Source organism: Meleagris gallopavo, chromosome 15 (assembly GCF_000146605.3).
Source record: "Meleagris gallopavo isolate NT-WF06-2002-E0010 breed Aviagen turkey brand Nicholas breeding stock chromosome 15, Turkey_5.1, whole genome shotgun sequence".
Lineage (NCBI taxonomy): Eukaryota > Metazoa > Chordata > Aves > Galliformes > Phasianidae > Meleagris > Meleagris gallopavo.
Window position 1 is genome coordinate 1,983,496 of NC_015025.2, and position 21,007 is coordinate 2,004,502.

Consider the following 21,007-nt stretch of genomic DNA (forward strand, 5'->3'; position numbering starts at 1 on the left):
GGGATCTGCGGGTGGAGAGCGGGGCTGGGGAGTTCTGCGGCGAATTTCTGCTCGGCTTGCGTTTAAGGTTGAAAAAAGGAAGCGTGGTGTTGCAGTAGGGCTGCGTTATTTTAGAAGCTTCCGTTCTCTGGAAGTTCTGGAGTGAGGGTTTCTGAGCGTTCTTCTTTGTTTTGTAGACCTTCTGGAATGGCCTCAGTCAGAATGTCCTCAGAGCGGCAGCCAGCAGAAAATATGCGTAAGCGTCACCCTGCTTATCCGCGTCTGTGTGCTCGGTGTTTCTTCTCGCTGCCCTGAGCTCAGAACTGAGGTGATGGAGCAGCAAAGGTGGTGCCAGAACGTGTGCAGTTCTAAGGCTGCATCTTTCTGTCTTCTCATCTTCTTTTTTTCTGGTGGAACCTTTGTCGTCATCCTCCCTGTCCCCACCACCGGCAGCACTCACAAGATGCACGTTGCTGAGATGTATGCGATAAAAAGAATAAAATGTAACAGCTGGAACAAATTGCTTTATGCTCCTGCGAAGGCAGGATGATGTGTGCCTCTATCTCACTGCAGATAAAGCTTATTTCGATCGGTTTGTGCATGTTAATTGCTTGCTTTTTTACAAGATAATCAGTAAAGAATAGCAGTTGTGTAACTCAGTCAGGTGTCTTGTGGGCTGTGCTGACTCGTGACCAGAATGGGGGATCTGGGCAGGAAAACTGCCCAGCTCTGATCAGTACAAAGAAGCTGAACAGTTGTGTGTTTTCAGTATCACTGCTTTGTGTTGTGTGGTTAAGACAACCAGACGTCTTGGGGAGTGAGAAGGTGATGTCCTGGTAATAACCAGCCCTACTGATGTGTGCTGCTGTGTGCTTTACACCCCAGAATGTGGCTTTGTTTGTAAAGAAGAGCTGTTGAGTCGGGGGTTCTCTCTAGCCTTGAATGTGGTAATGCACCCTTCCTAGCCAGAAGAGGCAGGTTCAAGTTTGCTTTGTGGGAATCATCATAATTTTTCAGAATTAATTTGTTGCTTTTCAGGGTCAAAAAGGTGGTTATTTTTCACTCCCTCTCAGAGGATCCTGCTTGGGCAATTCTGCCTTTATGTATTTTTCACTTCATGCTAAGCAATCATAAATGAACTCATCCAATTTACTTGCATCTTGACTCCAGGTAGATGCTTTCTAACAAGTTTGATTGTGAAAATCAAAAGTAACCCAAAACAAGTCCAGGAGACTTCATGTGAGAAGAACCAGAATTAATTGCAACTTATTTTACATCTAGGTCTTAATGGATGTCAAGATTTTCTTGGTGAAAGAATAGCATTTTATGTACTTAAACAAACAAGTGCAAGTTGAGATGTAAGTGGTCTGACTGAATAGAGACCCAATGTTTAAAATCCAGTGTAAGAGTCAGAGGGCATGTTATGGTCTGAGATAGAACGTGGGTTTGCTTCAATGTCTAGTCAAAAATGAGTTCATCTTGTCTTCACAACAGAAAGGTTGTTGCTATTTAATTAGCTGCCTTCCTTTAGTAGTAATGCTGTTTATCCTGTAATGTGTTTTACAGCTCAGAAGCAATTAAGGGTGCCGTTATTGGAATCGATTTGGGTACAACAAACTCCTGCGTGGCTGTTATGGAAGGTAAACAAGCCAAAGTAAGTAAGAACAAATAAATAAATACCATCTTTACGTCTGAATTCATGCTTTCAAAAGCAGTGTTTTCTAAGGATATCCTCTTGTGGTTTTTACATAGGTGCTGGAGAACTCTGAAGGTGCCAGGACAACACCTTCAGTTGTTGCCTTCACAGCTGATGGTGAGCGACTGGTCGGAATGCCAGCCAAGAGGCAGGCAGTAACTAATCCCCATAACACCTTCTATGCTACCAAGCGGCTCATTGGGCGGCGCTTTGATGACTCTGAAGTGAAGAAGGATATGTAAGTGAGGGGGGAGGGTAGTTCCACCTGCAGCACAAAAAAGAAGGTACGCTGCTGTGTAATGTGACCAAGCACAGCCCTTGTTTGGGTGAGGTACTGTGAGCGGTGGCTGAGTGAGAAGGTAGTTATGCCCTCATGTTTCAAAGCTTTACTGCTTATTTTCTCAGGGCTGTGCTATATTTTTATTTTAACATTTTTAGAGAAGTAATCAAGTGGCACACCACCTGGACTTTCTCCCCCAGGCACTGTGCTGAGCAGTCAACATCTACCAAAGGAGACTTCTTGCATTCTTGAGAGTGTTTGGAATCAGTGGTCTATGATTGTGCCTAAGGCTTCTGATTAAATGGTGTAGTTGAATAAGAACAGAAGTATATTGGTACTTTTGGGACATCCTGGCCCTGAGTAATTCACTATTCTGTGTATAGAACTTGCATGTGTTGTTCTGGTGGTGCTTATTGTGGTGGCTTCATGCTGTTTCTATTGATACAGAAATTCCGTATGGCATTATTGTTCTTCTGTATTTTTTCAGTAAAAATGTTCCATTTAAAATTGTCCGTGCCTCCAATGGTGATGCCTGGGTAGAGGCCCATGGGAAGCTGTATTCTCCAAGCCAAATCGGTGCCTTTGTACTAATGAAGATGAAGGAGACTGCAGGTTGGTACAGTTTGATCTTTGCTATGCATAAACAGAAGTGTGAGCCCAGTACTGGGTGCTGGTAACTTCGTTGACATGAGAATTCTTGCATAGTGAGATGTCCTATGGGACAGATTGTGGCAGGGTTTGGTGATGGGCAGTTATAAAGCCTCAAGAAGGGTAAGTGTGTCTGCTTCAGTCTTTGGAAGATATTAGTGCTTTGCATTATATCAAAACGGGATACCAATTGTTGTGTTTTTATTTTAAATTGAATTGAACGTAGCACCCTTGCTTCAGAAGGGGGAGCTCCTTTTCCATGCAGGATTTTAGTCCTTGTACCTCCCAGGCTGCAGCTCAGCATGGGCTGTGGCTGCAAAGTGGCTTGGACCAGAAGTGTAGTGAGAGAGGGAATCTCAAGGGACCCATTGTGCTGGCTGCAGGAACAGCTGTGGTGACTCTGAGTCTTTACTAGGGAGAAATAGCCTTTCACCTGGAATTTTTTTTTCTCCCTTTTCAATTCCTAATATGGTTTCTGGCATAATTGTGTAGAATAATAATAAAAAAAAAAGGAGTAGCTGTCTTCTGCAGTCTGGTCTGGAAAGTATGAAGTGTTTGGAGGGCTGGACTGAAGCTTGTTGCTGAAGCTTCATGCATCCACGTGTGTGTGTGTGAGTTCCTGGCCACTTAGTGAAGCTGCCTAGAGTAAAATAGGAATGTCTTGTGTGAGGGTTTAGATGTGATGAATCTGACTTCTGTGTTCAGAGGACATTGTTCCTCTGCCTTCAGCAGGAAGCTGCTTCCTCTGCTGGCTTTTCCCCTAATTGCTGCATGAATTCAAATGACAAGTTATCTGGTGTAAGGTCTGCTTAAGGTTAATGGAAAGGTAAGAATCCTGCCTGTGAATTCTCACTGGATCATGCATGCTTTTAGCATAGCTGAATCTGCATTTGATGACACTGTACTGTTTTCTTAAGCGAGAGAATTACACCCTTAAATTGGGGTGTGATATGTGTTTATCTAATTTACTGTCTCAAATACTTGTGAGCATGTAGTATATGGATGTTATTTATCCTGTATAACTGTTACCTACAATGGACTGTACAATCAGGACAAAAATGAGTTCTGAGTGCTTTGCATATTAAATACTCCAATGAAACAGAAAACAGCCTTGGTCTTGCACTCTAAAAAGGCAAGTTGAACTCAAATTCTCATTCTTCAGTGGCATCAGTTATTGTCTGAAGTGCAGAGGTGCACTGCTGATAGAAATCTACACACTGCTTCATGTAATGGGGAAAGGCCTTGGTTTCTGCAAAACTCCTTCTGCATCTTCCCAGAAAGCAGCAGGTTTTTGAGCAGGAAGCCTATGTTCTGTTGTCAGTTTAGGAATATAATTTCAAACTAAGTGGCAGCATTGGTGGTATTCTTTTCACTTTAAAGATAACTGTTTTGTCTCCCTTTTTTTTCCTCCAGAAAACTACCTGGGGCACCCAGCAAAGAATGCTGTGATTACAGTCCCTGCTTATTTCAATGATTCTCAGAGACAGGTATTCAGCAAGCTCTAAGATTTTCAGGCTTATAACTGTATAGAGTATCAGTTCTCAGTGCTTTTTTCTTTTTTTTTTTTCCCCTTTTTCCTCTGCCACATTAGGCTACAAAAGATGCTGGGCAGATCTCTGGCCTAAATGTTTTAAGGGTGATTAATGAACCAACAGCAGCTGCTCTTGCTTATGGTCTGGACAAGTCTGAAGACAAAATGTAAGTGCCTGTTTGTAACACCCTCAATTAAATCAACATGCTGTAATTTGTTTTGTAAATGCATCGTTATTTTTTTGTCTTAATTGCTGGTTGGAATTCTGCCAAAGTAGACTCTCAGAAGTGAATTGTGCTATGTAATGTCACCTGCATCCCATGCAGACTCTGCTTGATGGGGGAAGTTCATAACGTGCAGCTGCAACTTAATGATCAAAGCTTAGTGTCAGTGTAATTATTTTACCTGCTGGTGGGGGTATTTGGTGTGGTTCAGGACAGCTGTGTGAGAGGCTGTCCCCAGTGGTGCCAGAGCAGTGTCATAAGAGAGATGCTGAGGTTTGGTGCCTTCTATCCACAGTCTGTTTCTTTCCATGCCTGTGTTCAGCCTTCTACCACTGCCAAGGGTGATCACATAAATGCAGGGTTGTTTTGTATTTGTGTTGGGATTGTAGTGGTGTGAAAGCCTCACATACTGCAGAACGTGTTTCTTGATGGTTCAAGTGTCTTTGCCTTCCATGCCAGATGGAAGTGTGCCTTTTTTGATAAAGGAGGAGCTGTCCTCTGAAATAACTGGCAAGGTTATGTGCCATCATTCCATAGCATGTTCTGCAGCAAAAACTTCTACCCAGGCTCAGTGCACTCAAAGAATGTGCACACTGTAATCTGCTTATTCTCTATTATCTCTATTCTTTAGAGGAGGCTTTTAACTTCTGTGGACAGCAGCATGAGTTCTGCACACTTCATTTCCAGGTGGGAATGATTTCTGAGCCGCGTTATTTTGTCTAGAAAGTAACATTTTTCTCCATCTGTTCTTGTAGCATTGCAGTTTATGACTTGGGTGGTGGCACTTTTGATATTTCCATTTTGGAAATCCAGAAAGGAGTCTTTGAGGTGAAGTCAACCAATGGTGATACTTTCTTAGGTGGAGAAGATTTTGACCAGGCTTTACTACAGTATATTGTTAAAGAGTTCAAGAGAGAGGTAAGACATCTCATCAGAATTCAATCTTGCATTACAGTGCCTTCTAACATCACTTAGTTGGTACGTAAAGAGGGGAATTTTCATAAAATATTGGAACTTCATTTGAGATCTATGATACAACTGAAATTTAAAAAATCTTGAAGACACCTGTAAGAACAAGAAGTCAGGCTAACATTTATTTTCTTGAGGCTGAATGTTCCTCTCCTGGAAAAGAGAGATGAAACAGTTGGACTTCTGCTTTTTTCTCCTAATGTAGCAGGACTATTTAGCCTGGGGAAGAGAAGACAGAGAGGGGATCTGATCAATGCTTATAAATATCTAAAGGGCAGGTGTCAAGTGGATAGGGCCATGAGTTTTTTTGCTGGCACCTAGTGAGAGGAGCTGGGTCAACTGGCACAGGCTGGGATGCAGAAGGTCCATCTGAACATGAAGAAAAACTTGTTTTCTGTGAGAGTGATGGAGCAGAACAGGCTGCCCAGAGGGGTTATGGAGTCTCCTTCTCTGGAGATGCTTAAAACTCACCTGGACGCTTTCTTCTGCAGCTACTGGGAACCTGCTTTATCAGAGTGCTGGACTAGATGATGCCCAGAAGTCACTTTAGACCCCCATGATTCTGTGATTCTTTAATTATCCTATATTTAGTCTGTTTACTTTTACTAATATGTTTCTGTGGACTGATTGAATGTGTCAGCACAGATGCATACAGTACATTGTTGGCTGTGGAGAAATTGCAGTGTAATTCCAACTCCACTGCGAATCCTTGCCTTTGTATTCTGTGATGCAGCAGCTTTTCTAGCCTTTTATCAGTAACTTACTAGATAATCTCTTCCAGAGCAGAGAGGGCTAGCAGACATTTTTGGAATTCTAAAGAAGTTTGCCAGTAGAGATAGCAGCAGAACATGTCAGGCTGTATTTATACAAACATTTTTGCAGTCAAGTGTGATTAAAAAATATGAGCTGCAGTGAAGGAAAGCTCTTCATGACTCACTGCTAACTCATTTTTTTTGTTGTTGTTGCTTAGACAGGTGTTGACCTGACTAAAGACAACATGGCCCTTCAGAGGGTGAGAGAAGCATCAGAGAAAGCAAAGTGTGAACTTTCTTCATCTGTGCAGGTAGGTGGCTGGGTTCAAAGCAGACCATCAAAATGTTTTACTGTACTGTTCTGCATTATTTTTTGGTTTTGTAACTCTGAAGTAGCTGCTTTTCTCTTGTGCTAGCAGAGAAACTTCATTCAATGGCATCAGTGTAACTGAAAGTTCTTAGGCAGGATAATCTCTCAGAGTCTATTTAGGAGCAAAATCAGTTGTTGGAAGCAGAGAGTGATCACAGGTGCTGGATTTTGCTTGTGTTCTGGTACCGTGTTTTCTCAACTTGCAGGGAATGTGTCTTTGTTCCCAATTTACATATTTCAGAAGTGTGATGAGAATTTACCTGCAGTTAGTCCTGCTGTGTTATTGGAAGTGCTTGGGACTTTGTGTGAGCAGTTCTAAAATCTTGTGATAGTATTCACACCACTGGACTAATAACAAGAAACAATTTCTGTAAAGAATCTTATTCCCCAGCAAAGGGGTTATCTAGAGAATAAGCAGCCTATCTGCCTTTTTCACCCATTTTGTATCTTAATGTATTCAAGCACATCCATTATTCACTACTGAGTAAGAAGCTGGAGAGGCAGTAAGCTAAGGGTGTAATATTCTTGCTGAAGAGAAATTAAGGTCAGTTATATAGTAATTGAAATGGGGATTCTGCCAGTTTCTGGGTTCTGAATAAATTTTATTTGTTGGCTGGTGGGAAGCTCATAGCACAGGGTTCAGACCAGTCACAATGGTTGCATAGTTCTGCCAGAGACATAGCAGGCTCTGTGTTAGCAGGCTCAAGAGCTGGCAAATACAGTCTGTGCATACTGGGAAAAAACCCAGAATCTTCAGTGCTGAAGGGAAAGCAGCTCCTTTTTGGCCCTGTCCTCCCTATTTCTGAGCATGCTATTTACAAAGTAAATTAGCATGTAAAAAAGGTGGATTTTTTTTTTAAATCTAAGATGCAGGTTTGCCATGCACAAAAACAGTAAGAGGGTTTATGGCCCCTGGTGCTGATGACCTTTGTGTTAAGTAGCAATGAACTGGATCTCAGACAAGCTGTTTGCAAACGATGGTGGGTTACTTCCATTAAGTAGCTTACCACGTGTGAGTTGTTAGGTAGTTGGCCAAGTCTTTCTGAAGATGAAACTTTGGGTTGTACTGGGGAGAAGGAGTTACACTCATAACTTTAAATGTTTCAGTTCTTCTTAGCTGTGATAGAGATTAAATACTGGTGCTTACAACCTCTGTTGCAAAAGTGCCTCCATCTTTGTTACCTCCTTTCCAACACTGACAAATGGTGTGCCATAAGCCAGTGTTGCACAGGCTGTGAACAGCAAGAGCACCTTTTCTTCTTAACACGATGTAAGACCTCAAGGTAACACAGATATTAAAATGGATACTTTCTTTTTTACTATGAAATTATTTTGCATCTCTTGCCTGAAATGTAAAATGGAAAACACAAACTTATCTGCGACCAGTTAGAGACCAGGCTTTAGAATGAGCATGCACATAGGTGCTTCAGTGCAGGCAGAACAGAACCTGTAGCTTGATCTGAAATCTGTGGGGAGTTGCCTTGCTTTCCATTCCTGCTCTTCACACTGCTTTTGTGCTGCAGACGGATATTAACTTGCCATACCTTACTATGGATGCCTCTGGACCAAAGCACTTGAACATGAAACTGAGTCGCTCGCAGTTTGAGGGCATTGTAGCAGATCTGATCAAAAGGACAGTAGCACCATGCCAGAAAGCCATGCAGGATGCTGAAGTCAGCAAGAGTGACATTGGTGAAGTCATCCTTGTCGGTGGCATGACCAGAATGCCAAAGGTAAGAGCTGTCCCTGCCCCAGACACAACTGGCACAGCTTCTCACTGCTTACTGTTGAGGGTGATCTGTAGTGGAAAAGCTGGGAGTCTGCTAATCTCATGGCTTCGGTAGCTGAAGAGCCCAGGAGCAGATGTGCCAAGTGGCCACATGAAAGGGGCAGTGAGGCACTCTCCTCCTGCTGCTCAGCGTGGGTCTGAGGGCTGTAGCTGAGTTGCAGTCTAAAAAGACAAGTGGGGAAAGTATTGGGAATTGAAAATTCAGCTTGATTTTCTGTTTTTGACTGAATGTATGAGATATTGGTGAGATGTACAGAATGTTTTCTCCTGTCTACCTTTATCACACACCAAATTCCACTTCAATAACAGCTGCTTGGTAGTCTTTGCTTTCCAGCAGCTTTCTTCACCTGTGCAGGGCACATGCAGTGAGCAATGAAGAAACTGCACCAGCACAACTTTTGTTACTTGCTGGTTGTGTTTGTCTGCTTGCTGTACTGGCTGTTGTCAGGCATATTTAGTTGGCTGTTCTGAACACTCATTACCTAACACCTGGCCCTGGTGTTGTGGTGATAAGCTCTAAGTAACTTAGAGGCTCGCTATGCTGACATGTACTGTCTTGCAGATAAGGCACTGCCTTCTGGTAATGTACTGTTTTTGTTCAGAGCAATGCAGAATACTATTTAGCTCCCCTGAAGTCAGTGCTCCAGACAGATACAGATAAACATTTTTCTATAGTGATCATTTGAAAAAAAATAATCCTGCATGGCAATGATTCGGGGGGTTGGTTGTTTTTATTTTTTCTCCCCTTCCTGAAATGTATTGGTTGCAGTTGGTATTTTAGTAAGTGCAGAAGGTCACTCAGGCAGGGGAACCAGAGGGACAAGATAAGCAAAAGCTGCTGCTCTGAGCAAAGCTGAAGTTGGAGTAACCTTCCCAAAGCCCAGGTTGTTCCAGCTGGAAAAAAAGAGTAGATAACCATGTATAAAGTGAGAAAAGCAATTCTGGAAGTGGGGAAACCCTTCCTGGGACATTATGTATCCTTTGGGAGTGGGTATTAAATACTTTTTAGTTACGATTTTTATTTCCCCCAGTTATATATAGCTCCTGTACTTACAGCGTTGAGGTTATATATACTTTCCTGAGTGCCTGAAGCCAGAGTTACAGCTCTGGCTCTGAGATCAGTGCCTGTATGTTGTGCATAGCACAGTGTGTTCTCTCATATATGTTGTTGTTTGCTTCATTCCTGCCAGGAGGGAACTTGCCTTCTTTGGAGTGCTCGTGTGGCCAGTGTTCCAAGAAACATAAATGGGTGGTTAGATGTAATGGTTCTTTTGTGCTGTAAAATATACCTCCAGAGAGAAAGACTTGCAGTTAGTTACGTGGTTGTGCATAAAGCATCTTCCTCTTCAGTAAACACTGCCTGCAAATGTCTCTGCTTATGTGCAGAGGCATTGGACATTTGCTTATGGTGCAGTTTCCCAGGCATGCGATGCTCACCTGTGTAGATATCTGCCTGATGAGCAGGAGGGAAGCTGTGAATAGGAACCAGCTCCCACACTCTCTTCTGTAAGGGAGAGAAATGATCCACTGAGCTGCGGCACTGTTGGTGACACATTACTGCATTCCCTTCTGGATACTTCAGCATTCAATCCGTTGCAGTCGTGAACCCGTCATTCCAAAGGGATGGAGCAGTGAAAAGCTAATAATGCAACTTAAACTGTCTGCTGGCATAGCCTATCTACCTTCCTGGTGAAACAGCCCATTAAGTAAAGAGCTTTTTCATTTATTTTTATTTTTTGGTTGTTTTTTTTTTTTTTGTAACACAAACAAGATGAACTGTCCTTGTGCTCTGGGTGTTTGACCTTCCTTGTGCTGTCTCCACAGTTGTGCTGCCCTTGACAGCTGTGTGCTGCCCACTGTTGACTTGTACAAGATCTGGAGGAGCAGTTCTCAACTCCCACTTGTTAAGCATGGAGTGATCCTTTCTGAGGATAGCTGGTCCTTGTGAGAGGACCGATGTAGTGTGTGCTCAAGCTGATTTGCAGTTGGCTAACTTAACTGTGAGAAAACCTCCAGAGAAAAGGATTTCTAGACTGAAGCGAATGCTTCTAACAGGGTGTTTAAAAGATGGGGAGTTAGGGAGCAATCACAAGTCTGAAGCTTAGAGTTTCTCTCGTGCTACTGGGCTACACGGCAGCAGGAACATAAAGATACAAACCTTTGGCCAGGGCTGGAATGTTCTTGTGGGCACAGCACTGTGCAGTAATGGCTCACTCTCTACATGAACTTTGCTTTCTCCCTATTCAGGTGCAACAGACTGTGCAGGATTTGTTTGGCCGTGCTCCTAGCAAAGCAGTTAATCCTGATGAAGCCGTTGCTATTGGTGCAGCTATTCAAGGTGGTGTGTTAGCTGGTGATGTTACTGATGTGCTGCTGCTGGATGTGACTCCCCTCTCCTTGGGGATCGAGACACTGGGGGGTGTCTTCACAAAGCTCATCAACAGGAATACTACCATACCAACCAAGAAGAGCCAGGTACAAAATTACAGTGTCCGTGTGGTGGGTGTTTTATGGTGGTCTCGCTGCCCAATAAAAGCTGGTTAGAGCATCTCAGCAGACAGTCTTCTCAAGGAGAAGAAGCTCAGAAGTCAAAATTGAATGCTGGCCACCTGGTATCTGTTACTTATTAGCATGCTCAAAAGAGGAGAATAAACTGAATTGAGTTAATATCTGCCAAGCTATCTCAGGGTGTTTGCCCTGCTCAGGATTGCAGTGTGTGTGTGCCATGATGTAATGTCAACACATCATTCTGAAGAGAAATTGTGTGGAGACCTTCTGTTACTGAGCACAGCACCTGGTTAATTAGGCCACCTTTCTTGACCTGTATGCTTTGGTGCTTTTTTCCCAGATGTTTTCCTGTGCTTTGGGCCCCTAATAGACTTGGGTGTGATCTGTTCTGTCACTTTGCCTTGTATGGGTTACTGGCATGTGCTCTTTCTGATAATGCTTGTTCTCTCTGGGGTGTGGGGTTGGGACAAGAGTCTTGCTGCTTCAGGAGGCAATGTTCTGGTAGTGTGACTGGCTGCCAGCCACTGGAGCCTGCTGCTGGCATAACTTTGGCAGCTTTTGCACATTCAAATGCATTTAAGATGAAATGCCAGTGAACTTGGCTGTTGCTTGGTGCTTTGTTGTTTAGTCAGAGCTCTTTAAGGAATAGGAATGTGAAAGCAAGAATCAATTCACATATTGCATTTTAGTAGCTGTCTAGTTACTTTATTTGTCTTCCACAGGTGTTCTCTACTGCTGCGGATGGGCAGACACAAGTGGAGATTAAAGTATGCCAGGGAGAGAGAGAGATGGCCAGTGACAACAAACTTCTTGGCCAGTTCACCTTGGTATGTTGGCTACTCAATATTCATGACCTTAGACTTAACCTTCTTTGAGAAGGTCAGAGCTTTCTCTGTGTCAGGTTACTCCTTAGGGCAGTGTAAGGAGGGATTTATCCTACTGAAGACATTTGATGCTATTTGTAGTATTTAAAAAAAAAAAAAGGCAGTCTTTTTGAAAGCAAAGCCTGATTCTGGACAGCTTTTTAGTGGTAGGGGAGCAGATAGTGTTAGAGCTCAGAATTTCTGAATACTGTTGGGTGATGCAGTGACTGTTGTAGCTTTAGGGCTAGATTCAGTCACATAGATGAGCTGTCTCCATTTCTGGGCATGAAAAACTAACAAGCTCTGTAGTGTTAGACCTGTGCAGCAGGTAATCTGAATGCTGAGCTTTCCTCTAGTGTTGCAAAGATGAGACTTAACCAAATCAAGCTCTGTGCTAGTTTGGTTCTTAGGGTGGCTCATTTCCAGCCCAGTTCCACTATTCTACAAGCACCTGTGGGACTGCCCAGCCTACTGGAGGTCAGTCATGCTCCAGTGACTCGTGTGTGTGCCATGTGGCTGACTAACCTGCTCCCTGCAGAATTGGATTGCTCAGCTATTAGTCAGTGTCAGCAAAGTTCCATCAGGTACGACTGAAATTGCTGTTGCTAGGAGGAGCCTTCCAAAAAGAAGGGGGTTGCCTTCCTTTTGTACTTCTAAAGGAAATGGAACTGTCTGACACTATTTTAATATCATAGTCTCAGGGGTAGCCGTGGAGTATAGCTGTGCAGAAGTGAGGAAGGAGAGCCTTGTCCTGGAGGTATAGAGCGTCATGTTTAGCGTTAAAGCTGAACCTGGGCCACCTCCAAACCAAACTTGGGGGCTACATCTTGTTTCTGTACAGTTGTCCTGGGCAGAAATCTAGATCATTTTGAATTTAAGGTACTGCTAATTCAGCACACTGATGCCAACAGGTGTTTGAAGGGCTCAGCTCTGAGGCTTAGTTAATATTCAGTTTAACTGGCAAGTCACGAAGTTGATGTGCCCAGTGCTGGAGCCCCTGTGTCTGCAGGGCAGCTAATGACTAAGCATTTGTCCTTCGCAGGTTGGGATTCCTCCAGCACCACGTGGGGTGCCCCAGATTGAGGTCACTTTTGACATTGATGCTAATGGTATCGTTCATGTGTCAGCCAAGGACAAAGGCACTGGACGTGAACAGCAAAGTGAGTGCTCTGGGGTGCTCTGCAGGGCTGAGAAGGAGGGGTGTGGAGTTTGGGAGTCCTTGTTCCTGTGCTGTGCTCCAGGGTGCACTGCTACTCTCACAGTATTGTCTGCTTACACAGAGGTTGCTGAGCCTGCCAACATGGAGGTGCCAGCTCTTAAGGGAGAAATCTGGTAAACGAAAGCTGTTCTGTGACCCTGTTTTGTTTCTCATTGCTTTGTTGCAAGTATTTTGATATCTGGGCATATTGAAGCAGCAGGTATTTTGAGTAACCACCTCATGCCTTTTCATTCATTTAGGCTGGAACCATCTCTAAATAGCAGGGGGCTGGGTGGCTTCAGGCTGTCAGTATGTTGCACTTTGAGAGCAGTGGGATGTTAGGCCTGGTGTTCTAGGGTAGTTAGTGACCTGGCTGACCTTCTGGTGCCCTGATTTGGGTTTAGAAAATGAATTTGAAGCATTGCTAGATTCCTCTGGTACAAAATAGATTTCTCTGTGCCTCTGACTGGGAAGGCTCTATATTGTCCTTCAATTGTTTCTTGGAGGAAATAAATTACTTAAGTGAACAAATGCATGCCTCCAGGTTAAAAATAAAAAAAAAAAAGTAGTTAATTCAGCTGGCACTGCAAAGGTGTTTGTTGTTGGTCTCAATCATGCTGCTTGGTTTTGGATCTACATTTGTTTCCAAAAACTGTGTGCTACTTTGATTTCCTGTGGATTTTTCTATGTGTGGCAGCCTTCTAGCTCTGAATAAATGTCTCCTGATACTTTTTAGCTGCCTTTCTGTATGCAGTATGGTTCTAATAGAAAGCTGAACTCCTTATCTCACATATCTGAAAGACACGTGTGTATCCTTGTTTAGGGTTTTGTGGTTTTGTTTTTTACTATTGGCAAAAATGATATAGGAAACTATATCAAAAGTATCTTTTTCTGGATTTTGCAATACTCAGGATTTTAGTCTTCTCTTTCCCAATGAAATAATGTTTTTCTGCAGAAAAGCATTAGCTTATGTCTGGACTGTACTCTGTGGCACAAATGGAGAAAAACGGGGGACTTACAGAAACCAGTCTATAGAATCATGTCATGCTTGCTTATTAAAGGTAGCATGAGGAGCTAGCTGGTTAGGAATGTTGTTTTACCTCACAGCCTGAGTTGATTTCCAGCAGTGAAAAGAATCTGCATGAAAGTGATTTCTGGGTTATTTTATGTTCTGTTTTTTTTTCTGGAGTTTTGTTTTTTAACCTGCTAGAATGCCCCTTGAGTCTGTGGGCTTCTTGTACCCGTTTACCTTCCAGAAGTAATAACTGGAGAAAGGACAAGGTGACTTGCAAAGCACTGGTCAGGAAGCATCTAGCAAAGCTGGAGAGCGTGGATCTAAGATGACAGGGTTTTATCTGCTGGCAGCATCACTGCCACTTCAAAGGCTGGCTGCTTTTTACTGCCCACGGAGCCTTCAAAGGTGCAGAGTCCCATAGCAAGGCAGCTGCCAATGAGAGGGTTTGGGAAATGATAGTCTCCTAACCTCAAAGATGAGAGTGCATTCTTTATTAATGTTACTTCTCTCATGCAGTTGTTATCCAGTCTTCTGGTGGCCTTAGCAAAGATGAAATTGAGAACATGGTGAAGAATGCAGAGAAATATGCAGAGGAAGACAGACGAAGAAAGGTAAAGTGATTTTGCTACAGCATCTTGCAGTTAGGAGTTGACCCACTGGTTATTGCCATTATGTGCTATCAACTGTCACCACCTTGAAGGAGCTCCTAGGTTCTGATCTGCAGTCTCGAGCTGTTTGCTTGTACAGTTACTTAGATACATGCTTGCTTATATTCAGTCGACCCTCTGAAGTTGCAAGAAAAGCTGCACGGAGGGTCATTTGGATTTGGTTTGGGTGACTGGCTCTGTAAAATTAGTAATTTAATTCCTTCCTGAAAAGTCATTGGGATATGGAGGCAGCAGTAAGCAAACTCAGCTGTGTGCAGCTTTGCAAATGCAGCTAATGCTGTCTGTCATCAGTGCTCTTTATTTTACTGTCCAGCTGCCTGTTATCTTGGCTGCTTTTCTGAAGTTAGCCTACTACAGCCAGGTTCTCACAGCATTCCATTTAAATGGAAGCAGTCCCTTCCAACTTGAGCCATTCTATGATTCTATCAAGGCCTTTGATACAGTCTCACATCACAGTCTTATCTCTAAATTGGAAAGATATGAATTTGAAGGGTGGATAAAGAATTGGTTGGATGGTCACAGCCAGAGGGCAGTTGTCCAACTGGAGGCCGGTTGCAAGTGGTGGTCTCCAGGGGCCTGTGTCTTGAGGCCAGTGCTCAACATTTTTAACAATGATGGGATTAAGTGCACCCTCAGCAAGTTTACTCATGACAGGTAGCTGGTGGTGCAGGGCAGGGAGGTGACTGTCCCTTTCTATTCTCTCCTTACAAGCACCTGCAGTGCTGCATCCAAGGCAGACCCCCAGCACAATAAAGATGTGGGGCTTTTGGATGGGGTCCAGAGGAGACCACAAGGGTGCTAGAAGGTCTGGAGTACCTCTCTTATGAAGAAGGGCTGAGGCAGCTGGGGTTGTTCAGCCTGCAGAAGAGAAGGCACAGGGGAGGTGTCAGTGCAGCCTTCCAGTACTTGAAGGGAGCTTATAAGCAGGATGGAAACCAGCTTTTTACACAGTAAGACAAGTGGGAATGGTTTTAAACTGCAAAAAGGGGAGAATTAGATAAGAGGAAATTCTTTACTTAGAGGGTGGTGAGACACTGTCACAGACAACACAGAGAGCTGTGGGTGCTCCATCTCTGAAGGTGCGTGAGGCCAGGCTGCTCATGGCCCTGAGTAGTCTGCTCTGGTGCGGTGTAACCAGCCCGTGGCAGGGGTTGGAGCTGAGTGATCTTTAAGGTCTCTTCCAACTCAAGCCGTTCTGTGATTCTTGGGATGCTTCTGAGTTTATTTTAGAGTTTAATTTATAGAATCTGCTAATCAAAGCTGTACCACTCTTCCTTTTTAAGTGGGAAGTGGCTTTCTGTAGTCCTTCAGGTCTTGCTGTCTGGCATCTTGGAGGTGTTACTCATCTGAGTACAGTGTTTGCCCTCGATGCACATGAAGCCACGAGGAGACATTTGAAAGCCTCGCTGACTTTGTCAGAAAGGACTGGCACTGACTGACACTTGTCATGGCTGAGTGGCTGAACCTGGGATTATTAATAGGATTAATGGCTAGAACTAATTGGTTTAATGACAGACCACTGAATTACACTTCTGAATACAGAGCATTGATTTTAGACAGGCGTGGGGAAGGCCTGACCAGAGATATGGCACCAGCATATGTGTAGTGATTGCTGAAGCTGGCACACTGAATTTACTGCCCTGTGAACTCCTACTTTGTATAAACCTGTTTCAAATGTTCCCACAGCCCTATAAATCTTACCTGCAGTAAGTGAAGAGATTAGAAAAGAACTAAAGGAGAAAATACGTGGAATAAATCTGCATGAAGTAGCATTTCCATGGCTCAAAAGCTCTAGATCCACGAAAGATTGGATACTAGCACCTTTAGGTTAGATGCAGAACATTTAAAGACTTTGGTCTGGAAGTCCTACTGTTTAAACAACTGCATTATTGTCAGAGAACGTGGATAGTGGCAGAGAAGTTGAAGAATTTTCTGTTGTACTTTGACCTTAAATCACAGAATAAGCTCTTCCCTATTGTAGTCAAAGTGGGAGTCATCTGTCCACTGAGCTGTCACATGGGGTGACTGTTGCTTTCTTCACTAATACTGCTATCTCTTTACATGGCTTGCATAACTGCAATTGTCAAAATTCCATGCTTTGCTGGACTTAACACCCTGCTGTAAACTGTGACATCCAACAAAGAGTGAAAATACAGAATAGAAACTAAATTATGTTTCATCAGCTTTCCTCAGCCACCTAAGCGTATCATCACATCCTCATTCAGGTAGAGTGTTCTTTGAGATGAAGAGGGCTGGGTGTCCCAAAGTCTGTTAGTGATGCCAACAGTTGGATCAAATTGTACCTTAGGACTACCACTCTTCTTCAGTTAGTGCCCAGTCTAGTGCCCAGGGAAGCATCAATACAACAACCCAGTGTTTTAAGTTGTCTCTAGTGCCCTTGTTGATGAAGAAGCTTAAGAGTATTCTCAGACAGCTCTGTGGCTTTCTGAATGAGCAGAATGTAGAAGCGTGCTGTTACTGCTTTTGCTCACCCTTTCAGTGTGCAGATAGCAGTGTTTTGTTGCTTCTAGGGAAGTGGGATTTGCTGGGTATCAAAGTGTAAGGACTGAGCTATCTTGCCTTGTTTAGGCTGCCTGTTGGGCCTTGGTGGTGCTGGGATACACCTAGAAATGGCTCATCTGCAATTCATTTCTCTACCTTGCTGTGAAGAACTGTGGGTGGGAGCTGGAATGGAATTAGGCAGCTTGGGAAAATAAATGTTAACAGCTAGTTCATGTGTATGTAGCTTGTAGCACCAGTGCTGTGTGCAGTAGGCCCTTATGAGTTCTCTTACCCAGGAACGTGTGGAAGCTGTAAACCTGGCTGAAGGCATCATCCATGATACAGAGTCTAAGATGGAGGAATTCAAGGATCAGCTGCCAGCAGACGAGGTAGGTAGTTTCTGTTGCCTTAAAAGTAAAGGAGGTAAGATACTTCACCACGTCTTTGCTCAAAACGTCACTTAATTTACAGCTGACTCTCACCAGTGGCTCCAGCTCTGTGTGTTGCCAGTCTGCATAAAGGCAGCACAGTCACCGACTTCCCAGGGTTTCCCACTCGAGTGGGATGGGTGTGACCAGGAGGATGTAAAAGCATACTGATCTGGATGTGGTTTGAATGATAGCAGATATCTTATTTCACAGCTTGAATTCAGTGGAAGTGAAGATCTGAGAGCCTGAGAAGCTGTTAATCCAGGATTTCTGCATGAATTGTCCTTGGCATGGCCTTGCAGTACTTTGATAAGAACTGTGCTGTGGCCTGTATGAGAGTACTGCTCAAAAGCTGTGCTTGCAGAGGGACAAAGGAGAGTTGCTCTGCAGTCCTGGTGATCTCAGTAGTGTGAATGCAGCACCTGAGAACTGGAAGGCAATGAAAATTCTTGTATTCACTTAGCTCCATGTTTTTCTCTGTCTTTGGAGTGAAGTGGGTATTCATTGTCAAAGGAACACTTCTAATAACATTCTAGGTGGCAGTTTAATTTCCATGTTATGATTCATGTTATGAATTTCAAAAGCCAAGTTTAAAGCAGGCTGTGCAGTCTTCAAGTTAAAAACCCTTGGAAAAAGAACAGAAGGGCACTGTGAGGTGTCTGAGGGAATGAGGTTATAGTTTGGTTAAGTAGCCTCTGATCACTGCAAAGTGTTTTGGCTCAGCTCCTCTGTGCTTGGGATTAAGACTTTCTATCCTGTGAGGGAAAACTCCAGCACTTATATCTGTGTTCCCTGCAGGGACTGTTCCAAGTGATGCTTTTTGGGAGGGAAAACCAAGGGAAAGCGAGTAGCAGTGCTTGAAAGAAGCCCTGCATGGTCTGGGTAGAGATAGCAGCCTGGCACGGACCTCAGTTGCCTTCCCAATCCCATGGGTCTGAATGAGGAGAACTCTGCCCACGTTCTCACTGCGAGCAGTGCTGAGCAAGTGCTGCTGGCACAGCTGTCCCCCAGTAACCTCTCTTCCCAAGCCTGCCTCGCCAGCAGTGTGCCAGCCTGACAGGGAGATGCCAGACTGTGTGGAGGGTTTGACAGATGGCTACAGGGGCTGGGATGAGACCGTATTGCTTTTGTTTGCCTCTCTGCTTCCTCCCACGTGTAACAAAGGGATTAAACAGGGTTGTGAGCAGCGTCACTTGTTGGCTTTCCTACAGGACCTTAAATATAGATGAAAATCAGTTTTCTTTTCCCTTTACCCTGGCTCTAGTGCAACCGATTGGCTGGTGAGGTGTGCCAGGGAGAGCATGTTCCTCCTTGGTGGGCTGCTCAGGCTCTGCAGTGCTGAAACTGCAAACAAGGGGACCGATTAATGCCAACTGTGGTGCGTTTAGTGAGGTGGACAGGTGCCCATTGGGAACTGAGCACAGTTCTAGTCCCTGCAGACCATATGGCTCCAATTTGAGACTTAACTTCACAGCTTCTGACCAAAAAAAGAAAAGGTATCTTTTCTGTGGCCACTAGGTGGGTGAAATGACTGGACTGGGATGCTGGGTGAACAATATGCGGTGCTGCATCATGTTTCTCTGATTTCTTTGCAGTGCAACAAATTAAAGGAAGAAATTGCTAAAATGAGAGAACTTCTGGCTCGTAAAGACACTGAAACGGGAGAAAATATTAGGCAGGCTGCAACCAGTCTGCAGCAGGCTTCCTTGAAGCTCTTTGAAATGGCATACAAGAAGGTGGGTTCACAGTCATTTGTGTTTTCTTGTGCTTGGGTGAGTCATGCCACCAAACATCTAGGCAGGGGCTGTGCTGGAGGTAATGCTGTGTCAGTGCAGCTCCCTTTGAGTGACAGCTTGCTAGAGGGGCGGCTGCAGGAAGTCAGAGCAGAAGGTGGCCTGCAATTCTGGCCATCCTGCTGTAGGCTGCCTCTCAGATTGTGTTACATTACTGCATAGCATTGTATAGAAAGGTGCTGGAAGCTGTTAATAAGAAGCATTGGGAACACATGGATTAGGCTTTCCTCTATGTGTAGAAGGTACCTAAAGTAGTAAAGTGATGCTTAGAATATTTTAAATGATTGTGTAACAGGTTTCCTGTTCAGCCTGCCTAAAATCCCTGTAATAAGGCCACTGGGATTTTTTCTCAGTGAAGGGCCAGTCTGTTTGAGCCCCTCTTGGCAGATATACTTAACCTGTCCAAGGGATATTTATCAGAATGGAAATGGACTCACTGCTCAGGCAACCTCGGTGGTGCTAAGCTGTTCTTCCTATGGAAAGCTGCTTTTCTGATGTCAAACTGGAGCTGTGCAGTGCTGCAGTGTAAGCTTGTTATGTCCACTGGGAAAGGGTAATTAATGGAAAGATAATTTCCTTCTTATTAGTAGCAGTCAGGCAGAGATAAAAATGGCTTCCATTCTCCAATGAACAATTACCTTTTTCTTTGAAGAAAAGTTGAAGAAACCTTGTGGGTTGATAAGTAACCAAAGCAGCTAGTTTGGAAAAAATGTCTGGGAGAAACATATTGTTGTTACTGTAACTAATAAGCTAACTCTATCACAGATGGCCTCGGAACGAGAGAGTTCTGGAAGTTCAGGAGATCAGAAGGAAGAGAAGCAATAAGAAGTTTGTCTTTCCTTGATGAGAGTACAAAGAAGAGGTGGATATTCTTGATGCTTGGGAGAGAAGGGACCTTCCTGAGCAGAAATGGGCAGAATTCAGACTTACTGTGTTTTTGCAGTATTCTATATATAAAATTCTTAAATGTATAAACTTAGTGATGTGTCTGCTAGATAAATTGTCACATGATGAAAGTTAATTCATGCAAGATGAAGTTCTAAGTGTTTGGCCCTGTGGTATCCAACTGAGGCTCATGGGGACTTGCTGAGCATTTAATTCTAATACTTGACACAATGGCGTGCTACATCTGATATCAAAGTTTGGAAACCATGTTATTAAATCAGAAGGTGGAGATTGAAATTCTGGTGGATCCTCCTTGTGGATCTGAGGATTTGTGAACAGGTAATAAGGTCTGTGAACAATGCAATGATAAGGCTGGTTATGTTGCTAGAGAATATTCAGATCTGCAGCTAGGTTAGCACCCTCATTCTGACGGAGATGGGTTACTTCAAATGTAGTTGTAACATTTCTTACAGAAGAGGCCATGTGGAAGTTGCATACTTTACTTGTCTGAGCCTTCTGCTCCATCCTGTGTCTGTTCTTTGCTTATGGCAAAACAATTTCCTGGATAATAAAACTGTTATTGGATCCATTCTGGATTTTTTTTAAATAAAAGCAGAAAAGTATCCAACGTGGAGTTCTTAGTATCCTGGCCTTTGGTGGAAAATATGAGTCTACTAACTGCCCAACAGCCTCTGTGCAAGGGCAGTGACCAGCTATAGCAGCAGTGGGTTTCTGGAATTTGTGCTTGGTTTGAGCATGGAAGGAATGTACTTGGTGTGAGATTTGGGTCCATCCTGTCTGTGAGTCACTGCTGCTGCCCTCACATGAGATGCCTGGAAGTCCTGGTATAATCTGTGCTAGAGTGTCCTGGCACTCCGTGCTTGGGCTCAGTTTGCTGAAACAGGCTGT

The 21,007-nt window shown here is 43.8% G+C and overlaps 1 protein-coding gene and 1 non-coding gene across 2 annotated transcripts; both read left to right on the top strand.

Moving 5' to 3' along the window:
- Positions 1-134: 134 nt before the first annotated feature.
- On the top strand, positions 135-20,721 carry HSPA9 (heat shock protein family A (Hsp70) member 9). The gene is made up of 16 exons (XM_010718866.3): positions 135-235; positions 1,546-1,633; positions 1,732-1,913; positions 2,443-2,567; positions 4,017-4,090; positions 4,195-4,301; positions 5,114-5,276; positions 6,298-6,390; positions 7,973-8,182; positions 10,486-10,713; positions 11,469-11,573; positions 12,652-12,769; positions 14,339-14,433; positions 17,289-17,381; positions 19,016-19,156; positions 19,979-20,721. Exons 2-16 carry the CDS (start codon positions 1,613-1,615, stop codon positions 20,036-20,038), a joined length of 1,815 nt encoding a protein of 604 aa, XP_010717168.1. The 5' UTR covers positions 135-235; positions 1,546-1,612; the 3' UTR covers positions 20,039-20,721.
- On the top strand, positions 10,959-11,028 carry LOC116217226. The gene has a single exon (XR_004161459.1). It is a non-coding gene; the product is annotated as a small nucleolar RNA SNORD63 (small nucleolar RNA).
- Positions 20,722-21,007: the final 286 nt, after the last annotated feature.

Bases quoted from the DNA above. Each gene is read 5' to 3' on its own strand.
- HSPA9 (XM_010718866.3), top strand. From the start codon at position 1,613: ATGGAAGGTAAACAAGCCAAA. The intron at 4,302-5,113 runs GTAAGTGCCTGT...CTGTTCTTGTAG, and splicing joins GACAAGTCTGAAGACAAAAT to CATTGCAGTTTATGACTTGG. The intron at 5,277-6,297 runs GTAAGACATCTC...GTTGTTGCTTAG, and splicing joins TTAAAGAGTTCAAGAGAGAG to ACAGGTGTTGACCTGACTAA.